At 37.6% G+C, this 21,545-nt stretch overlaps 1 protein-coding gene and 1 non-coding gene across 2 annotated transcripts; both read left to right on the top strand.

The window, feature by feature from the left end:
• Positions 1–3,165: 3,165 nt before the first annotated feature.
• LOC143704890 (U6atac minor spliceosomal RNA) lies at positions 3,166–3,293 on the top strand. Its single transcript, XR_013191835.1, has one exon. It is a non-coding gene; the product is annotated as a U6atac minor spliceosomal RNA (small nuclear RNA).
• A 2,449-nt stretch (positions 3,294–5,742) lies between these two features.
• Positions 5,743–14,898, top strand: cenpt (centromere protein T). Its single transcript, XM_077194248.1, has 13 exons — positions 5,743–6,429; positions 6,874–6,973; positions 7,128–7,263; positions 7,902–7,998; positions 8,069–8,211; positions 8,381–8,480; positions 8,670–8,818; positions 10,164–11,066; positions 11,392–11,679; positions 13,438–13,537; positions 13,619–13,762; positions 13,863–13,967; positions 14,513–14,898. Exons 1-13 carry the CDS (start codon positions 6,341–6,343, stop codon positions 14,640–14,642), a joined length of 2,484 nt encoding a protein of 827 aa, XP_077050363.1. The 5' UTR covers positions 5,743–6,340; the 3' UTR covers positions 14,643–14,898.
• Positions 14,899–21,545: the final 6,647 nt, after the last annotated feature.

The following is a 21,545-nucleotide window of genomic DNA, read 5'->3' as shown; positions in this document are numbered from 1 at the left end:
TGATTAATAAAAACATCCCAGTTTCTTTTCTCTGCTTTGCTAATTGAATTAAACTTTTTTTTTGGTCTCGTTTGGTGGGGTCTGCCAAATGTTTGTTTTGCACTTTTGTCTTTGTGTTTTGTTTGTTTTGCTTGTGTTTTTGGAGCACTGAATACTTTGTATGTGTTAACTGTGCCAATTAAAGATAGAGGGGAAAATCAAAGAAATATTGTCTTAGTGTATCTGTGTTAATGTGTGTGTACTGGCTTGTCTATATGTGTTAGGGCCAAATGTCCTCACTTATAGTGAAATATTATGACAACTGACTAGTGAGGACATTTTACTGGTCTTCACTAGTTAAAAAGGCTTACAAATCGACCAAAATGTTTTTATTTACATCTATTGTTTTGGACGTTTCTGTGATGAGTAGGTTTAGAGGTAGGGATTGGGTTAGGCCATAGAAAATATCATTAACCTGACATAAAACCAATGGAAGTCTATGCAATGTCCTCGCAAAAAAAAAAAAAAATAACATGCATGTATGCATACAATATGAAACTACTTGCATGACCTCACATTTAGCCTTACTGTATTTTTTTTTTTTTTTTACAAAAAACAATAGCAGATCCATTAGAGTAAATTATTTACACATTTACATTAATTTTAACTTTATAAACATGTATTAATACAAATATGAGTAATTCATAACAAAACATCTAAAAGTATATGACTTTCTGCTTTCAGCCAAACACAATCAGTTTATATTAAAAATATCCTGGTTCCCCCAAGCTTTATAATGGGAATAAATGGTACCATGGATTTTGAAGGCCAAAAAAAGCACATCCATTCATCATAAAAGTAATCTGTACAGATCCAGGGGTTTAAAAAAGTCCTTGTGAAGCAAAGTCTGTTTGTAAGAAAATATCCATATTTAAAACTACATAAACTATAAGTACTGGCTTCCGGTAATGTCTTTGTTGAGATCTGATTCCGGCGGAAGGGTGACATCTGACCCGACACATGACGTATGATATATAATATAATAACTCCGATTGTGTTTGGCTGAAAGAAGAAAGTTATATACACCTATACGCTTGAGGGTGATTAAATTATGGGATAATATTATATTTTTTTGGGTGAACAAAACTTTTAAAGCAAGCAGTTTTGTAGACAAATATTGGAAAAGAATATGGTTTAAATCAGAGCTGTTAAAGCCACACACACACACATATATATATGTGTGTGTGTATATATATATATATATATATATATGTTGTTGGAAAAGGCTCTTCCCCCCCCATGGTTTTCAATTTACAACGAGCCTGATACAGAGAGAGAGAGCCAGCAGAACGGAGAGAGCGAGCGGGAATGGATGGAGTAACCAAATCACAAATGTAATTGGAGCCAACCCATGTTCTGCTTTATAGGTCAAAATCAGAATTTTAAAATCAATACGTGGCTGAACTGGAAGCAGTTGCTGGAGCAAGGGTGTAATATGATGCCGTGAGGATGTATGAGTCAAAACACGTGCGGCAGAGTTCTGTATATATTCCAACCCCTTAATAGAATTAGCTGGCAAACCAGCAAAGAGAGAATTACAATAATCAAGCCTTGACGTGATGGATAAGAAGCTCTGCATCAGGCCTACATATGTCATAATTTGACATATCGGTGATATCACTCCCAGGCTTTTAACAATAATGTGTGGCTTTTAAGAATTGGCGTAACTGCAGCCATTTTTAAAGCAGAACAGACATTCCCAATATAGAGTGAAGCATTTACAATAGCAGTGATATGAGGTACAATAACAGGCAGACAGTTTTTCAAAACATGCTTGTCAAGCTTGATGCTTGTCAAGTATTGTCCTATATATATAAGCATTGATCTATATATTATATATATTACATAAAATAACAGCCTGTCCGGACTGAACAACGACTATTATCCATCTGCCCTCTAAAGAGAAATGTGACTCAATTTTACCAGTAAAATTATGATAAAAACTTTTTCACATGAGTCTTCTCATTGATAATTTTATTTAACCAATAATTTTACCAGTAAAATGATGGCTAAATAAAATTATGAATGAGAAGACTCATGTGAAAAAGTTTTACCTCTACACTCTGCTGACCAAAGGCTCATCATTAACACTAGAATGAGTTTCTTGTGGAAAATAAACCTCTTCTTTTAGAATTACCAAATAAAAATTGAGACCCCGTTTTGCAAGGTCAGACATCCTCTGCTAGCATTTAGGCAAAGTGAGAACAAAAAGGACACCATCTTTGCAAAGAGGTTGCAGCTGTGCTTGAAGATAAAGTTCAATGTCACTTTTTTAATACTCAAAAGTCAAAAGGATGAAGAGCAAACGTTAACATGTTTCACATATCATACACTGTAGTCTACTTTCCATCTCTCCCGGCTTCACTTATGCTGCGTTCCAGGCAGGTTTTTAAAGACGTAAATCACGACTTCAAACCACGACTCACGACTTTGTAGCGTCTCAGGCCAGTCACGCCAAACTACCTGAACGCAATATATACTTATTGTTTCAGAGACACCTAAAATTGTAATACATAATCGTGTGTGTATTATTATCATTATTATATTATTATTAATTTGACCGAAATTTTATATTTTCCTTAAGTGTATTACCGCATTTTGGAAGAGGTTTGTTAATCGGGTGTTTCTGGAAGTGGTAAACAATTCATACTTAAATCCTCTTTGGGAGTGAGTTGAGCATAATAATGCACACGCTTCACACATTCCGCCATTCCTTACATTTATTTTATGTAAGGAATGGCGGGTTATGTTTCTGCAACACACGAGTTTCAATCAATCAGCCGGCCGCGACAGACGTTTAGTTCTTCAACCGCATTGTCTACTGTTTACTTCCCGGGCAAGAGTATGTGACGTATCCTCTCACGTCGTTATGATTGGTCGGTATGTGAGAGATGCAAATGAGAAAGCTATGCAAGGCGCCTCAGGATCGCAAAAACAACATTTAAAAACATAAATCAAGAATTAATCAAAATAATACGCTTGTAACGTTTACGTTAACATGTATACACAACGATATGCGATATATACTTTATGATAAAAAGGTTTTCGTTTTAAAACTGGTCACCGTCGTTGGGAACAACAGGTACACACTACCCTATATATACTCTGAGAAACTGTAAACTTTGTGTGTTGTATGAAAGGAGAGAAGGTTAGCACTCCCCTTGACAAGGATGGAAGAGGTCCTAGTGGCCTTCAACACACATACGGTTAAGGCATTGCCACTTACTTCGTGGCATCTCTAACCAGGTTTTTTTTCTTCGTGTTTGCACATAGTGCATGATGCAGAACTCAAACTCAAAACAACTCAGTTTTTATCGGTAGTAGTTAGTAAATACCGATCGACTGTCCTGCACAGTTCATCTCCATCCCTAATCAAACACACCTGAAGCAACCAATTAAGGTCTTCAGGATCTCAAGCAACCAATTAAGGTCTTAAGGATCACTTGAAAATTAAAGGCAGGTGTGTTTAATTAGGATTGGAGATAAACTGTGCAGGACAGTCGATCGGCAGGAGCAGGGTTGGGCACACCTGCTCCATTGGAATTATATTCTTCTGTTCTATAAAGTTCCATTATGTTCTGAAGGATTGCCATATCACATCTGTTTCATTGAGTGATTATTTAAAAATCAATTTATATAGATTATTGTAAATGTTTTCAATCTGTATGTTAGGTATCAATTTATTATACTTCACAAATTGCACTGAGATTTGAATGCAGCTCAATCATAGATGAGCTTTCTGAGGCGCTGTCGTCGTGCGCCCCCCTTGAGGATATACTGGTACTACCATAGACATCATATAGTGACTAGATGCCCAAGAAATGCGGCCGCCATCTTAAACCGGTCATACTCCTATTTGCGTTGCATAGCAGCAGTAGATGCCAGAGCAATGCGCAGCATATTCCTGCTCAAATTGGCGGACCATCACTCGGGGATTACTTTTCATAAGTAAGATTTAACATTTAACATTACCGTACGATTGGTTGTATTTTGTGGACAAAATATTCAATGTGTCCTGTATCGTAGCTACATGTATGACCTTTGCAGCAAAAAAAACCCGCGTGAAAATCAGTTCGGTATTCAGTGAGATATGCGCTGGCAGCTCATTGCACTTGCCAAACAGATTACACTGAGCGGAGCGGGTGACCGGTTTAAGATGGCGGCCCCACGGCTCGTCCGCGCCAATAGGCAGTAGCGGTCGATAGGGCGTCTATCTATATGATGTCTATGGGTACTAGCTGCCTCCGGGGGGCGATATTTTTTTTCACAGGATGGTAGGGGAAGACTCATGAATATTCATTAGGGAACTCATGCCTGATTGGTCTGATGACCTACCCCTAACCCCGCCCCTAAACCTACCCGTCACTGGGGGTCTGATGACCTACCCCTAACCCCGCCCCTAAACCTACCAGTCACTGGGGTTAAGACCAATCAGGGATGAGTTCCTTAATGAATATTCATGAGTCTTCCCCTACCATCCTGTGAAAAAAAATATCGCCTCCGGGGGCCGCCATTGTAGCTGGCTATCACCTGCTGTTAGCATCCCATTGACTCCCATTCATTTTGGCGTCACTTTGACAGCGAATAACTTTACATCTGAGGCGTCCAAAGACTCCATTTGTCCATTATTTATTTCTAAAGAAACACGACAATGTATAAGGCTCCATTACTTTGTATCTTACGTCATGGCCCCGTAGAAGCCATTGTTGTAAAAATAGGCAAAAAATTACGTCATAACCACGCGACTTTATGTCGTACAATAGAGACATTACCGTATAGACAGGAGGAGAAGCTCGCAAAGTCTCGCAGGCAGTCTTTTACTGTCTAAAGTCAGCCCATGTCATAGATAGACAGAGTCCATAAAAGCAACGCGACAAAATATTTAAACAACGTTTTTGAGGAATTGGAAATAATTCGATAAATGATGAATGTGATCCCGTTCGGAAGCCATATGTACAAAATGCCTACATAACGTGAAATAAAGTAAAACGGTTTTGTTCAAGTGTTTGTGACCATGATTTATTAGCCAAAACTACATGATTTAACACCTAGCTCACAATTCTTTATATATTGGAATATTGTATATGGTCATGGAATATTGAATGGATATGAAAATGACTCGAGGGGACAGTATTTTATAGTATGGTTCCTGGGCTCATTCTAAGAAGTATTTTTTGGATGGGTTATTATTCTGTTTGATGTAGAAGGAAACGAAAAAGAAGGGAAAAAATGATTTGCATATGTGCCAATATTTGAATCATTTTTAATAATTTTGGAAGATTGTGCTATGCATTTATTTATCTGTTATTTTTGATTGTATTATGTGTGTGATTGTACTAGCCAAATATTTAAATCTAATGGATATATACATAAACATGTTCAAAATAAACTAAACTAACTAAAATTACTAGAACTGCAGATAGGCTACTCAAACGATTACAATCCTAAAGTAGGCTATTTTAAAGTCGATTTTAGCCACTTCTTTTATCATGTCATATTGTAATTATATAGCGTAATATGTTATATTAAATTAATTATTATAATTATTAATAGTATTGTAATATATTAATAAAAATTATATTATGTTTTTACAATACCAAACGATTTGATTTCCAAAACACACACACGCACACACACACACACACACACACACACACACACACACACACACACATACACACACACACACACACACACATCAATGTGAGTTTACTCTTTACTCTGATGCGTCATTGACCGTTCGAGATTAGCTTGCTTGCGCCTGCCTGCTAGTCAAAGCCCTTATTTCTGGAGAGCCGTGATACTTCGACCTTGGAAACTTCTGATCATCATTCAAGACAAGTATTGTGTTATAGGTGGTATTTTGTTAATTCAGTGTGATAACTTTTTGTTGGCTTTTTTCTTTTCTTTTTCTCCAAACAGCTACTAGAAGATTTATAACTGTCAGTCAGGTTGCTCACTTGACATCTACGTCATCAAGCTCAGTTTGAGCCTGCGCAGAACGCTTGGCTATCAGGAAGTGAGTGCCCATGTTGGGCTTCAACTCTCTCCGTTGAAATCAACGGGGTCGCTGTGTCCATTTCTTTTACAGTGTTGTAAACCTTACCGCCAATGAAAGCAAGCGACAAAATATCGCGAGATTCACTTAAACCAACGAGCGGGAGTGTGACTTCCATTTTTCAAACCTTAGACGTATGAGTCGACGATGTTTTTCTTTGTTTCGTTTCAATTTAATGTAGTTTAGAGTTTTTAGCAGTTGTGAATATTTCTTTCATTTTGTGATAAACTACGATAAGAAACGATGGATTCAACAGAAGAGGACATATCTGCTCGGGTTTTGTTGAGGAGAGTCCTGCACACAGAGTTACCCAGGTCCCCTGTAACCAGAAGGTATATTTATTTCAAATTTCACTTACATTTTATAAACATATAAAATCTCCTGCCTAATTGTATATGTGTTTGCTTGCTTTAAAATCAGTTTACGTAAATGGTTTATGCACACAGATACATTTTTATAAACAAATAGTTAAGTAAATACTTTTCAAACATTATGTAACTTAGTTGGGTAACAACTAAATACAAAAAATGTCATAAGGTGAAAGTTATACTATCTGTATACTGGTTGTCGGTTAAGTCTGTATTAATATTCTTTTTAGCATTACATTTTAAAACAATACAAATTGTGAATAATAGCCATTAACTTACAGACAACAATTTAAAACCTCCTTGGACCAATAACTCTCTTTATATATATATATATATATATATATATATATATATATATATATAACATTTTATTTTTGTGTATTGCTTTTCAATGTTTATGTGTTTCAGTTCTACCAGTGTACGGCGGAGCATGAGGGTAAAAAATACCCCTGGTCTGGAGAGTCCTGGATCTGCCTTACGTCACAGACTCAAGAAGAAGCTCCATGAGGTACGTGTGGTGTTTAATACATTATATATATATATATATATATATATATATATATATATATATATATATATATATATATATATATATATATACATATATATACAACTGCTTATTCTATGTAATCACATCCTGAATACTTTCCTCTTTTTTTCAGAGTGCCTTTCTGTCACCCCTCCCTTCACCTAAACGTCGAAGGTCAACGGTGGCAAAGACGGACCCTCCTACCCCGTCCCCGCTGCATGATGAGGACATGACGACTCGTGGTCTGCTCAGAGGGATCATTCAGATGGGTGAGTGGAAAGGTTTCAGGAATGAACCGATAAATGTCAAGAAAAACTGATGGGTTTATTAATAAAGAGAGATATTCTGAGATTTTATTGCTAAGGAATACCTGGTAATATCAGGGAATTTCTATTGGAATTTTTATTTTTTTATTTTCAAACTTGGAAAAGCTATGGAAAGTACAAATATTAGTTACATTTTAATTTAATTAGCTTTAATTTATATATATTTAGTTTTAATTTTGTAACTAAGTTTTAGTAATTTTTTACGTGCTTTTTGTCATTTTTGTTTGTCAACTTATTTTATTTCAGTTAATTGCCAAGGCAACATTTTTCTAATTTTAACCAATTTTCATTTATCTCTAATTTACTTCATTTTTAGATTTATTCAATTTAATGAAAACTATTTTAATAGTTTGTCAACAATAACAACACTGGTATGTACTCACTATTTTGAAATTTTAGTTCATGTTTTTCTATTTAGTTCACTTGATTTGTGTTGGTAAGTTTACACATATTTCAGGATGCTTCTGTATACACAGTTATCCAGTTGCTTAATTACATTTTTATAATTATTAATGACTAACATAATTATTTACAATTATCTGTACTAACATAGTGAGTTATTTTTGACTTGTGTGTTTCAGAGACGGAAGCATCAATTCTGATGTCGGGTCAGCCTGCACTTCAAGTAGCAGAACCGAATCCAGCCGAGTCTAGTGTGTCCAGTGCCGGAGAGAGAACGTTAGTAACTCTTCAGTCTCATGTACTAGTAGTTCTCTGCACGTTGTTCACGTGTCTGTGATTTCCTCAGGGAAGGCCTGTCTGGAGTGGAGCTGTCTGATCTGACTCTGAACACTGAACCCCTGACGCATGTGGTCAGAGGACTGAGCCGCAGGAAACCTCAGCGTGCCTTCAGTGTGTCCGCGTTTGAGAGACAGTTCGATCAACTGCCAGGTGCTTCACCCATTCTCACCTGTTAAATGATTTTGTTAGCAAGACCATTTGGAATTGAAAACAGGCGTACTGCATATATAGTGGAATATCAGCAGATAATTTTAACTTTATCACGTGTGCAACAGACCATTCCGAAAAAGCATTATCTAACACTTTTCTACATTCTCAGACAACTCAGAGGACGTCTCGCATGTCTCTCACAGAGGTGATGTCTCTCAAGAGAAACCAGATACATCTCATGATTTGGATTTGTCTGCTGGCTCAAAGAGGTAAATGCTTTGTCCATTATTTTCCAATAGACTGACCCGATCACTAAAACTGGCAATGGAAAGTAAATAAATTTGCTAATTTATTAACTTAATAAAGAACTATATAGAAACTACATGATTGAATTGTAAGATGTAAGAGATGATTGAGGCATTTTGAGTGTGATTAATTTCAAGTTTATTTTCTGACAGCGGGCTGAACCTGACCTTGAAGACACCATTTGTGGATAAGCGCTCTGAGAGGGCGGGGCTACAGCGGAAGGTGTCCAATCGGAAGTCGTTGTCTGTGGATGCATTTGATCTGGCCGTTCAGAGATGCTTGGAGCAGGGCCCGAAACAAGGTTTATATACACTAGGGCTGCACAATTATTTGAAATAAAACCAAAATCGTGAAATGGCTTAATATGATCATTAAATCTCAATGGCTGCAATTTATTTAAATATATTATGTTCTGCATGTTTCAGAGTGAAGCATTAGTTTACACAGAGCAGCTCATGATTCAGTGTTTTTTAGTGTCTCAGAGCGGCTCGGTTAGCAACTCCATCTTTGCATTTGCTGAGTTTGGGTCGCTTATTATAACGTGCATATGCGAATGCAACATGCACCAAAAATTGTACTGTAAAATAAAATTATTATTATTATATTATTTTTTCTTCAATGTTCTTTTTTTTTTTTTTTGGTAGTTGTAGTAATAATACTAATAATAATACTTTTCTAAAAATTGTAATTTTTAATTAACTTTTTTAGCTGTTTTAGCGGTGTTGTTTGTTTACCTTTTTTCCTTCCCTTTGAACCTCTGTACAGCACTTTGGTCAGTCGTGTGGCTGTTGTATAAGTGCTATAGGTATACACTAGGGCTGCACGATATTGAAGAAAAATGCGATAACTCAAATAATGCAATATTCGATATGTGATACGATAATGCTTAAAGTGTGTCAAATAAACATAAATTATCTTTAAAATATATTTAAAATTATATAACCTACATACGTGTTTCACAGTCTTGTTTTGTGACAAGAAAACATCCCTACAACTTCTGAAAGTGAACATCAGTGTTTTACCGTAGCATAAGAAGTGTTATTTTAACATCAGTGTAAACTACAGGGTTCAGGGTTTCAGGAAGGCTAACGTTAGGATTAGTAAACAACAACAGTATGTGAATAATCAAATGCAAAAATAAAACACTGCTTAGTTTTCATTGTATGAATTAAATATATAGGCCTACTGATTCTTATTTAAGCTACAAATGTGTTTCACTAAAAGTGATTTTCTCTTTGTCTTTGGTTCATGACCCCAGTTATTGCAAGCCGGTGCGATATGCATATCGCGATATATATACTTTTGCGATATTTCGATATATTGTGCAGCCCTAGTATACACTGAGCTTGAATAATACTAATTATTGTTACATAATTATTAGTATTATTATTTTATATTATTAATACTGTTACTATTAGTCATTTTGATATATAATTTAAAAAAATGGCCAAATTGTGCAGCCCTACAAATAAGCACAGCAAACCTGGAGGTTTTCTTTTCTTTTTTAAATTGCAATGGCAATGTTTATCGTAAATATCACAAATTACATTTTCCCCCAAAATTGTGAAACCCTAATATACACTGAGTCTGATATTATGCATCTGTCTTATTTGGTCTGTATGTTAAATAGTTTCTCTGTCCTTTAGATCACTCTGTGGTTCAGGATGGAAAAACACTTGAAGATTCTTCATGGCAGAAGTTCACGCTCGGCCTTAATGATGTCACTGAGCTTTACGTCCGCTCAAAAAAAGACGAGACAGTAGGACCATCCCAGGAAGAGGAAGAGTCGGTGCCTTCATCCCAAGAAGCAGGAGATGATGTGTTTTTGAGTCCTGGAGATTATATTGTACTTGCTCCAACGCAGGCGATGACAGAATCTCTTCCTGCATCTCAGGATGTGGAGTTACAAGATCGTGAATCCATTGTAGAAGTTGAGGATGAGAACGTTGTGGAAGTTGAGTATGAAAACATGGAGGAGAAAGTTAAGGATGAGAACGTGGAGGAGCAAGTTGAGGATGAGAAGGTTGAGGATGAGAACGTGGATGAGGACGTTGAGAATGAGAACGTGGAGGAAGTTGAGGACGAAAACATGGAGGAGCAAGTTGAGGATGAGAACGTTGTGGAAGTTGAGGATGAGAACGTGGATGAGGACGTTGAGAATGAGAACATGGAGGAAGTTGAGGACGAAAACATGGAGGAGCAAGTTGAGGATGAGAACGTTGTGGAAGTTGAGGATGAGAACGTTGTGGAAGTTGAGGATGAGAACGTGGAGGAAGAGAACGTTGTGGAAGTTGAGGATGAGAACGTGGATGAGGACGTTGAGAATGAGAACGTGGAGGAAGAGAACGTTGTGGAAGATGAGCATGAAGAGGTTGAGGAAGCTGAAGATAAGAACATTGAAGTGAACCAAGATGTATCACATCATCCAGAGCGAATAACTCGCAGAGCTCACCGCTCAGAGGGAGGAGGAGCTGTCCTCTTTCATCTATCCCCAGCCTCCACTAGAGTCACAAAGAGTTTCGGAGCTGGACTGAATCCCAGAGAGAAAGGTGAGAACAGTGAGACTTCCTGAAGTGACACACAAGGTTCAACTTGATTATTATAGGCTCAAATGAGTTTGGGGTCAGTAAGATTAAAAAAATTATTTAAATAATTTAATCTATTAAATAATTTATTCCAATGATGCAAAGCTTTTGGAATTTGATAACTATTAAATAAACAGAAATTGCATATTAAGATGCCTCCAAAATGTCACGTTAAAAAGCAGGCGATGTCACGTTTAAGTGGGCAGGTCTTTAATAGTAACTAAACTAAAATTAATTGATCATTTCAGAGATTGTTTGTAGGTTGAAAAGCTAATGTGTTTCTGTTCAGATCATCTGGAGTTTGGTGACCTGAACAGAGAGAGTGTGCAGGACGTTAGAGAAAGGGAACAAGCGGGCAGCCCTGTGGCAGAGGTCACCACCTCTAAGCGGAGGTCATCACAACGTGAGTCTAGTCTGGCTGAGGAAGATTTGCCCGAGCTTGTAGAGCACCATGATGCCCCGGAGGAAGTGAGCCAATCAGAGGAGGAGCTGATGGACTCTGAGCCAGCCAATCAGAGCCCTGAACCTCCTCAGGAGGAGGAGGAACAGGATGATGACGACGATGCTCTTAGTGCAGGTGACTTCCACTTTCACATGTGTTTTGTCTTGCAATGTTTTGCAATTTGTCTTCTCAAATCAGTTCAATTTTAAATGCATTTATATTTGAATCAATCATATCAGTGAACTGTTTTCAGTGAACAACAACAAAAGCGCAGATTCCCTTGTCCTTGTACTAAAATAATTAAATTCCCCATCTCTCTCTCTCTCTCTCTCTCTCTCTCTCTCTTTCTCTTTCTCTCTCTCTCTCTCTCTCTCTCTCTCTCTCATATATATATATATATATATATATATATATATATATATATATATATATATACAGGTCCTTCTAAAAAAATTAGCATAATGTGATAAAGTTAATTATTTTCCATAATGTAATGATACAAATTAAACTTTCATATATTTTAGATTCATTGCACACAATATTTCAGGTCTTTTGATGATTTTGGTATACAGCTCATGAAAACCCAAAATTCCTATCTCAAAAAATTAGCATATCATGAAAAGGGTCTCTAAACGAGCTATTAACCTAATCATCTGAATCAACTAATTAACTCTAAACACCTACAAAAGATTCCTGAGGCTTTTAAAAACTCCCAGCCTGTTTCATTACTCAAAACCGCAATCATGGGTAAGACTGCCGACCTGACTGCTGTCCAGAAGGCCATCATTGACACCCTCAAGCAAGAGGGTAAGACACAGAAAGAAATTTCTGAACAAATAGGCTGTTCCCAGAGTGCTGTATCAAGGCACCTCAGTGGGAAGTCTGTGGGAAGGAAAAAGTGTGGCAAAAAACGCTGCACAACGAGAAGAGTTAACCGGACCCTGAGGAAGATTGTGGAGAAGGACCGATTCCAGACCTTGGGGGACCTGCGGAAGCAGTGGACTGAGTCTGGAGTAGAAACATCCAGAGCCACCGTGCACAGGCGTGTGCAGGAAATGGGCTACAGGTGCCGCATTCCCCAGGTCAAGCCACTTTTGAACCAGAAACAGCGGCAGAAGCGCCTGACCTGGGCTACAGAGAAGCAGCACTGGACTGTTGCTCAGTGGTACAAAGTACTATTTTCGGATGAAAGCAAATTTTGCATGTCATTCGGAAATCAAGGTGCCAGAGTCTGGAGGAAGACTGGGGAGAAGGAAATGCCAAAACGCCTGAAGTCCAGTGTCAAGTACCCACAGTCAGTGATGGTCTGGGGTGCCATGTCAGCTGCTGGTGTTGGTCCACTGTGTTTTATCAAGGGCAGGGCCAATGCAGCTAGCTATCAGGAGATTTTGGAGCACTTCATCTTCATCTCCATAAAGCTTTTCAGAATTTGGAAGCATTTCATTTTTCAGCATGACCTGGCACCTGCTCACAGTGCCAAAACCACTGGTAAATGGTTTACTGACCATGGTATTACTGTGTTCAATTGGCCAGCCAACTCTCCTGACCTGAACCCCATAGAGAATCTGTGGGATATTGTGAAGAGAAAGTTGAGAGACGCAAGACCCAACACTCTGGATGAGCTTAAAGGAGGACTCCGGGAAATTTTTAAGTTAATCTTGATCGTTAGACCTTTGTGAGTATTGACTGAGTGAGAATGATTGTCACTCACGTGAACGAGCACCAGTTTGCTTATGATATGGGGCATTTGTCGGCGATCTCCCAAAATTGCCTAAAATCGTGCAGTGTGAACTCGCCATTATCGAATCATTAAGAAGAACCAGTTGTTGATGTGCTTGCAATTCCGATTTAGCTAATTTACTTTTGCATTAATTGTATTTTCCTTTATTTCAGAACTGTCCATGAAAACTCCTGCTTTCGTAAGACAGAAGAGATTGTTCGCAAGTCCTAGTGTGCAGGCCATACCCACAGTCCTCAAAGAAGTGAATGCTGGGTATTTACCATCAACAGTCCTCCTTCTCTTTGTCTGTTTTATATTGTGTCCTAATGCAGATTTAAAACCCATTTATCTCAGTCCCCCTCAGGTTGCCAAACGAGCCCCCAGAAAGAAGCGTCAGACAGGGGTTGATGCTCTTCCCAAGAGTTACGTCATGAGTGTATTCAAGCATTTCGCCAAGACCAAAGTGGCCAGTGACGTCTACCCTGTCATTAATGAATTGTAAGTGCTAAAAGAAGAGTTATTTACATTATGCAGCATGAACATTTGAAGTGACGTGTCCTGCAATGTTTCTGTCTGTGCTGTTTTTTTTATTCCTTAGTCTTAAGAAGTACTTTGAACGGCTTGCAGATGATCTGGAAGTATACGCTACTCATGCCAAACGTAAAACTATTGAGATTGAAGATTTTGAGCTCCTCATGAGAAGGTAAACACCAAAGAGGATTATGCTTTTTTACATTTTCACCTTTCTTTAGTGTGTAATGTTGCTGTTTGAGCATGAAAAAGGTCTGCAAAGTTACAAAGCACAAAGTCCCTCCAGCGGGAGTTATTCTCTATATCAGTGTCACTGTTTCTGTGCTCCCTGAAACGCCTTTAATTGGCGTTTAGTCTTGACATTTTTTCTTGCAACAAACAAGTCACAATATTCCTCTTTTAAATAATTCCCACCCAGTACATGCAAAAAAGGGGCGAGGTCTGGTTGAGTTAGCTAGTACTGTTAGCTAGTACTAAACTCACGGTTATGGTAAGGGGCGCAACAAATTTTTTTTTTTTTTTTTATGTGCTCGAAGCTGTTGACATTAAAGCATGAAAACCTATTCTAGTAGACCCAAAAACAAAATCAAGACTTTGAAAAAGGGAAAAATAGGTCAATATAACTTGTTTTTGTACACTTGTGCAGCCTTTTCCCCCTTGGAGTCATATTGGCTATGTTTAGCATGCTCAACTGACTGTTTGTGTTGTTTTTCTCAGGCAGGGCTTTGTGACGGATGCTACACCTGTGAATATACTGATAGAGAAATATCTTCCGCTCGAGTATCGGAAACTTCTCATCCCGGTGGCCACCAGTGGAAATAAAGTCATCCCAAAACCAAGAAGGTGAACATGCAGACGTGACGTCCTCTTTAAACACTGGAGTAGATGGCTGCGCATATCTGCATGTGCTCTTGTAAATATGTTTATATGTTCAAAACATAAATGCCTTGTTTTGTAAATAAAGTTTTGTGTGATATATATGTCTTTTTTTATGCAACACCAAACAAATAAAGTTTCAGTTCAATGTATTTTTAGTCATTTATGTATATTTTCAAAACGTTCTTCAAAGCAGACATTAAAAACCGCATGGTATTTAAATGAAAGTCCCTGTCTTGTCGTGCATTATTCATCCACGCACAAATGCTTTTTTGAAAATAATTTGCTTAAAATATTTCTGCCAAGTAAAAATATAAACCACAAACATCATAGCCTGTTTTTGATGAAATTTAAAATGCATTTATTTCTTCATGAGCTATATTTAAGTTCTCTGCAAAATAAAAGCTCTTTGATTTTGATTTTGAAAGCAAAGACATCCATAAATATTTGTATTATAATTTTACTTTTCTGTAAATAATTTTATTATTCATAAACACTTGGTTTTATTTTACAGTGCAATATTATAATTTCTGAATATTTTCTGTATTGACTTATTTTTTATTATTTAATAAAATAATATTTTGAATGATATAATTATTATTGTATATTTATATTGAATTGGTAAAAACAAGTTTTCCTGTCTAATTGCCTATCCAACCCTATATCTATTGTCACTTGGAAAGTCACAGAAGATTAATGTTAGATTGGAGGCGTATTATTGTTTGAAGTTGTCAGAAACTTTACTATGTTGTAACTGATCACTCCTTTGTCCCAAAGACTAATTTAATATGCAAAAATACCAGATCTAAAAATGTGTTTGAGTACAGTGTCCACCAGGTGGCACTCACACTCCATCACGGGAGTTTAATAAGCGTGATAGTGGTGTGTCAGTTGCAGGCTTTTGAATTATACACCACAAATTTTATTACAAAATGGATCATTCCGAAATTGAATCCTAATTGGTCAATACGATGTTGCAAAATATGTAGTATAGATTATATCACTGCACATCACTGGAAGAGACCAACTAATAACCTTAGATTACATGTCAGGTATAGATCTTATATCAGAAGTAAAACATGCATTTGCATGTTTTTATTTTGCATTGACTTGTATAAAAGCAGTATGACATTAATATTTTGTGAAATTATAGTTATGTGTGACTTGAGGTGCACATTTTGAAATTTGCAATCTTTAGTTACTCATACATTTCTGCTATCAAGCGAAACCTTGACCTCTTATTCACAATATGTCTCAGCTTTTGGTACCTTATTGTTAAAATAACTGCTTTAATATGGGACAATGTTGTATAGAAGAGTTTGGGTGAAGTTCGAAGTAACTAATGCACCATTTCTTAATCTTTCCCCCCAGTTTTTCTCCTTTTGCTAATGACCGAAGCAGACATGTATGTGTGAGTTTTACAAGGCCAAGTCTGTTTTTGAGATTTGCGGGCCCAGACAGACGCTGGATTCCTGTTTCTTTCTAAACCTCTTTCAGTATCTCTTGTATTTATTTACTGTCAGACTTGATTTAATCTTTCAAAGCTTTCACTTCCAGATCCGGCTCATGTTTCACACCCTTCTCATTGTGGTGTCGCTATAGATTGATCCGGCCCTCCAGATGTTGGGTCCCTGTGGCCCTCTGGGGCCCAAACCTCCTTCTCTTCTCCTCCTGCTTGTGACCCTTCCACATTCTCCACAGTATGAGTCAGCACTGCAGCCGCTCCAGCGAACTCCATCTATCATGTTGAGTTTCATTACAATGTAGCACTTAAACCAAACATTGCTTGAAAACGAACCTCTGACAAGCCAATCTGTTCTCGGTCTCCTTCACAAAGCCACAAACGTGGGTCACAAAGCAGCGCGGCAGCCAGAACGCTCACGTCATCTAGTGCATGACTCACCGGGTGAGACATTATCCTCAATGTGGCTGGATGTGCAAGTGAACACGTGTGTGAAATTAGCTGACTTATTGTTTAAGATGAGATTTTCAGCGATGGAGAGAGGGATGTGAAACAAGAGAGCTGTTGTTGTGAAAGTGAAAAACATTGATCCTATCTACTTTCTTAATACAGTTATTCCAAAGAAAAAGTTTGTCTTTATAATGTTTCAAGTATAACAACTTGCTCCGCCTCTGAAATAACTTTTCAGCTGACATCATCAAGCTCTCTTATTTTTTAGCCCCATCCCCTCCAACTACCTGCCGTAAAGGACCACTTTTAACCATCTAATCAGTTCCTGATGCGAAAACATTTGTACTTGTTGAAAAAAAAAAGAGATATCACATTACATGAGTAAGATAGTTTGCAGATTTTTCCTGTTGACATTTCCTAGATATTTTTTTGTTTGGTCATCTGATCACAGTGAGCACTACTGAGGGGACCAATCGTATATAGACTAACTGCATTCCATTCAGGAGTGATCATCCCTATTCTGTTGTCTTTAAAGGCTCCACAGTGAAAGCTTTGGAGGGTAAAGGGTGTACAGACTCTTTTGAAATAGCATACTTAATATATCTTTATGTGGCAGAAATAGTATGCTAATATGCTGTTCTGAATAAAAAAACCCTGCAAAATTATTGCCATGAGTGTCTCCCTTTAGAGTGCCTGGAAAAGCGCTTTTTTTGCCATTTGGAACACACTGTGAAGCCGTTCACAAATAACATATTTTTTTCATTCAGCTGCGCTGCTTTTATATCATTTTTCTATGTTAACATGCGCTAGGCTAGATGGTTGTTAAAAATACCTTGCTCAAGTTCAAAGAATTTAAATTTTAAAAAAAAGCACATCTCTAGACCTTTCGTGACCTTTTGCGTGATTGTGTGTTAGAAATCAGGAATGATGAGAACATTGTGCTTTTTTTGATATGTTTTTGGTCAGTTTAAATCCTGTCTGGCTAGAACACTTCCCATAATGTTTACACATTAGGTCAATAGGTGGAGTGTAGACGTCTTTTGCGGCTGTTTGAACACATTCGACCACATTAGCGTTTACACTACGAAAGCAATGCGGTCGAATGAGTTTTCGACTACTTCTGGAAGTGGTTGATAGTGGACAAGCTCAAAAAGTTTTAGACCCTGTTTACACCTGTATTTAGCGTCATCCACTTTGATCCGTTCGACCAAAACGCATTTTAATACCAGGTGTCAACAGGCCTTAAGAAGCCAGTCCCGCGACTCCCGCCCATCGTGGAATCTCATTAGTCACATTTCGTTCCATATAGCTAGATATTAAACATCAAAAGTGTTCTGATTGGCTGATTGAACTTCTGAATAGCTACTATATAGATATACAAAGATGTTGCACTCCTAGAATGGGCTAAACCGCAAGTCACAATCTGGCGGAATAAGCCCCGGCTTCCAATTAAAAGTCATTGCGTCACTGCAGCTGCCTTTAGAAGCGCCGCTTCGCTGGTCTAGCCTGTAAAGTAAGCTTTTTCCAACTCTATTTGAGCATAAGAAACAACATTTTTGAGACAATTCAAGTGGGGGAATAGTAAGGGAATAAAATATGGAATAGTTTGGAGCTCGAACAAACAACGTCAAAGCATTCACCAGTTTAAAGCACTCTATAAACAGAAGGTCTTGTTACAGTACAAGTATGGCGGGGCTTAATCGTCTGGTGATGTATTCATAGGCTATTATCTTACCTTGTAGGTATTCTAGTTACCATTACTGGTATTACTATGATTGTTACCTGCGGTAATATATGGTGTGTAATTAAGATATGTTTGTGTTTTTTCATGTGTATATATATATAAATATGTAATTGAGAGATGATAACGTTAACAATTAAGGAAGCAGCTACCTTTGTTTTTCTTTTTAATTGTAACAGACCGGGGTGGGTCTAAATAAGTCTGACTTCTTCCCACTCCCTTTTGAGCAATTGATTGATTTATGTTGTTGTAGTAAGGTGAATTTACATTGTTGTATAGATCGAATCAAATGCTTCTTTATTGCCTTTGTTACATGTCACTATATTGCTCGAAATAAAATTTCATTTCATTTCAAGTAGATAGGACTTGGTCTTGGGCAGATATATCTGCCCGGAGGTGTTGCAAATATGGCCGCCGTGTGAACAGACTTTCCTTGAAAGGGACTTTGATAGCTAGCTAGCAATGTTGTTTTGTTTGTAAACACAAAAAACCACATATTATGTGGTTTATAGGAAAATATAGACTGAAAATTTGCTCCTGTAGGCAGTCATGTGTGACATTTTATGACATTCTCTATTGGTGAGGGGTGACAGCCGCCTAAAGCTTTTTTTGGGACATCGTTGAGATGTCGTCCAGCTATCTGTCCTAAATCTCTAAGTTTGAATGGTCGACTTATCCAAATCAAACAAGTGAAGCTCAAGCAGAGTTGTGGGGTCTCTCGTCCAGGGCTGGTCACTAGGCGCGGATGTTTTCGTGTTGGTCTGTGTCTGTTTTCACAGTGTTGTGTGAATGTTTTCTGCTCTTCTGGCTGCAGGGGAAGTTTCCGTGTTTCTGGCACTTTTTCTCGTCCGTTCTTGCCAGAACTTGGACCCAGCGGACCCGCACCAATTTCATCATCAATGTTTGACTGAGTCACACTGCTACTTAGCAAACAGAGTGAGAGAAAGATCTGCTTGGCCAAAAATACATGAATACTACACTCCAGATGGTAATAAAGTGAAAAGTAAATAGCAAAACAGAATGACGGACAAAGATCTAGAAGTGTCTTGCTTTCTGGTCTGCTCTAGTCAGACCTTTCCACATGCAAGTACCACTCATGTTTTAGTTAGTCCTCTAGTTAGTCATATCCTCCGGCAATATTAGCTAATGTATTCTAATGGTTTAATATGGCTTTAATTACACACACAAACAATTTTTTCCTAGGTTTCTGGCAGACGGACTATGACATTTAAAATCCCAAGTCTCAAAAGCCACAAAACGAGTCATTTCCAGGGGAGACGACGGTGAGAACTACGTTTCCCAGAGCACAATGTGGCCTCTGTTCACAGTTGACTTTGTAGTGTCCCGACATATTTAGTCTTTATACAGTATGCTTCATTTCATATAAAGATGCCACAGTCCAGATTCCTTTATTGCTGGTTCAAGTCTGCAACATTCTTTTCCATTTTGCGGTTTATCCCTCTTTAAAGGGATAGCGTTATATAATAAGGTCTCATTTGTTGACATTAACTAATGTATTAACTAGCATGAACTATTAATGAGCAGTACATTTGTTGCATGTTATTAATCTTTGTTAATCTTAGTTTACTGAAAAATGAGAAGAGATATTCCGGATACTGCACTGGTCGCTGTTTTCCGCACATTTACATGGAGATCGGAGCTTTCAAAGTCGAAAAATAAAGCGTAAGTACTTAAAAATATATTTAAATAATCATAAAAGTGCACCATGTGATTGATGCACTATATTTAATGTCTTCTGAAACCGTGCAATAACTTTGTGTAAGGAACAGACTGAAATTTCATCCGTTTTTCATTGAGCATTTTTCATTGGGCATTTGCAGTCGGAATGAGTCAGTGAGTTGAATTCGAGAACAGCATCAGTGATTCATAAACATGCAATTTCCTGCATTGGATCAACCAATTTTTTTGAATCCGACATCGCTACTCTTCTGAAAACCCCCAGGCCACTAGTCAAAATTTTCAGTGAGTATCCTAATGATTACAATTTTCACATGTAGTCAAATCCTCTTCACAAAAGATACCATATACCTTTGAATGGTCATTTTGGATTTCAACCACCCCAGTCCTCATTCACTTTCATTGTATTGAAAACAAGATATTTATCAAAAGTTCTTCTTTTTTTAGTTCCACAGAAGAATAAAAGTTGGTTAATGACATCTTTTAGTGTTTCAGTGCTTACGTGTGTGTTTCAGACCACAGTAGGCCTATCTGTAACATCATGTCTAGCAGTAGACAGTCAGGCCACCTCTAGCATACTGAGCGGTCCCGGCCAGTGACCACATCCCCCCGCCCCCTTTCAGAAAGATGGGGTGATGGATGGAAAGTCGGGATGATGGCTGTTTTTCCTCTATTTCACTCTCCCCATGTTTCCCCCCTCCCCTCGTCTTTCTTTCATGTCCTGCTGAAGATGTACAGCTTCCTGCCTGAATGTACACGTGGAACTCCTCTCGTGTTCCTTTTCCTTCTATCCCTCTTTTTCCTGTCTTATATTCTATTTCCTGTCCCTATTCCTTCCCTTTCTTGTTCATATCTTCCTCCCTTTTTAGCATTTTTTTTTCATCCACAAAGATTCTCTCTCTCTCTCTCTCTCTCTCTCTCTCTCTCTCTCTCTCTCTCTCTCTCTCTCTCTCTCTCTCTCTCTCTCTCTCTCTCTCTCTCTCTCTCTCTCTCTCTCTCTCTCTCTCTCTCTCTCTCTCTCTGTGCATCCATTTTTAATTCAAATTTAAAGGTTACAATTAAACAAGGTTTTTTAAACTGTGCATTACAGTTAATCGGAAATGTTTGGAATGGTATACTAACTAGTACTTCTGTAAAAACGAAAGTATGTATACTGCACACCGCTGTATGCATGGGATACTTTGCTTGATTTGATTTGACCTTTGATATGCAGTTTCTAATATTTGAAAAGATTGCCAAAAGTTAAGGCGTTTTTACACAAAACTGGATTAAAAATGCAAAATAACAGTTCTCATTTCCAAGAGAATATTGCTGACAGCACTTGCTGAATTAACAACGTGCAACATGATGAGATCATGTGAAAGCCATTTAGTATACACTGTTAAACATTTTTTGTTGTCAGTTATATTTTTCTTTTTGAAAGGATTAGAATGCATTCAATTGACAAAGTGACAGTAAAGACATTTATGTTACAAAATAATTTTATTAAAAAAAAATATAAACCTATAAAAGCATATTAGAAT

Source organism: Siphateles boraxobius, unplaced genomic scaffold, assembly GCF_051911475.1.
Source record: "Siphateles boraxobius isolate OS27281-9 unplaced genomic scaffold, OSU_SipBor_1 11, whole genome shotgun sequence".
Classification (NCBI taxonomy): Eukaryota; Metazoa; Chordata; class Actinopteri; order Cypriniformes; family Leuciscidae; genus Siphateles; species Siphateles boraxobius.
This window is presented reverse-complemented; position numbering and strand designations above follow the sequence as displayed.

Bases quoted from the DNA above. Each gene is read 5' to 3' on its own strand.
- cenpt (XM_077194248.1), top strand. From the start codon at position 6,341: ATGGATTCAACAGAAGAGGACATATCTGCTCGGGTTTTGTTGAGGAGA. The intron at 8,481-8,669 runs GTAAATGCTTTG...ATTTTCTGACAG, and splicing joins TTGTCTGCTGGCTCAAAGAG to CGGGCTGAACCTGACCTTGA. The intron at 13,968-14,512 runs GTAAACACCAAA...TGTTTTTCTCAG, and splicing joins TTTGAGCTCCTCATGAGAAG to GCAGGGCTTTGTGACGGATG.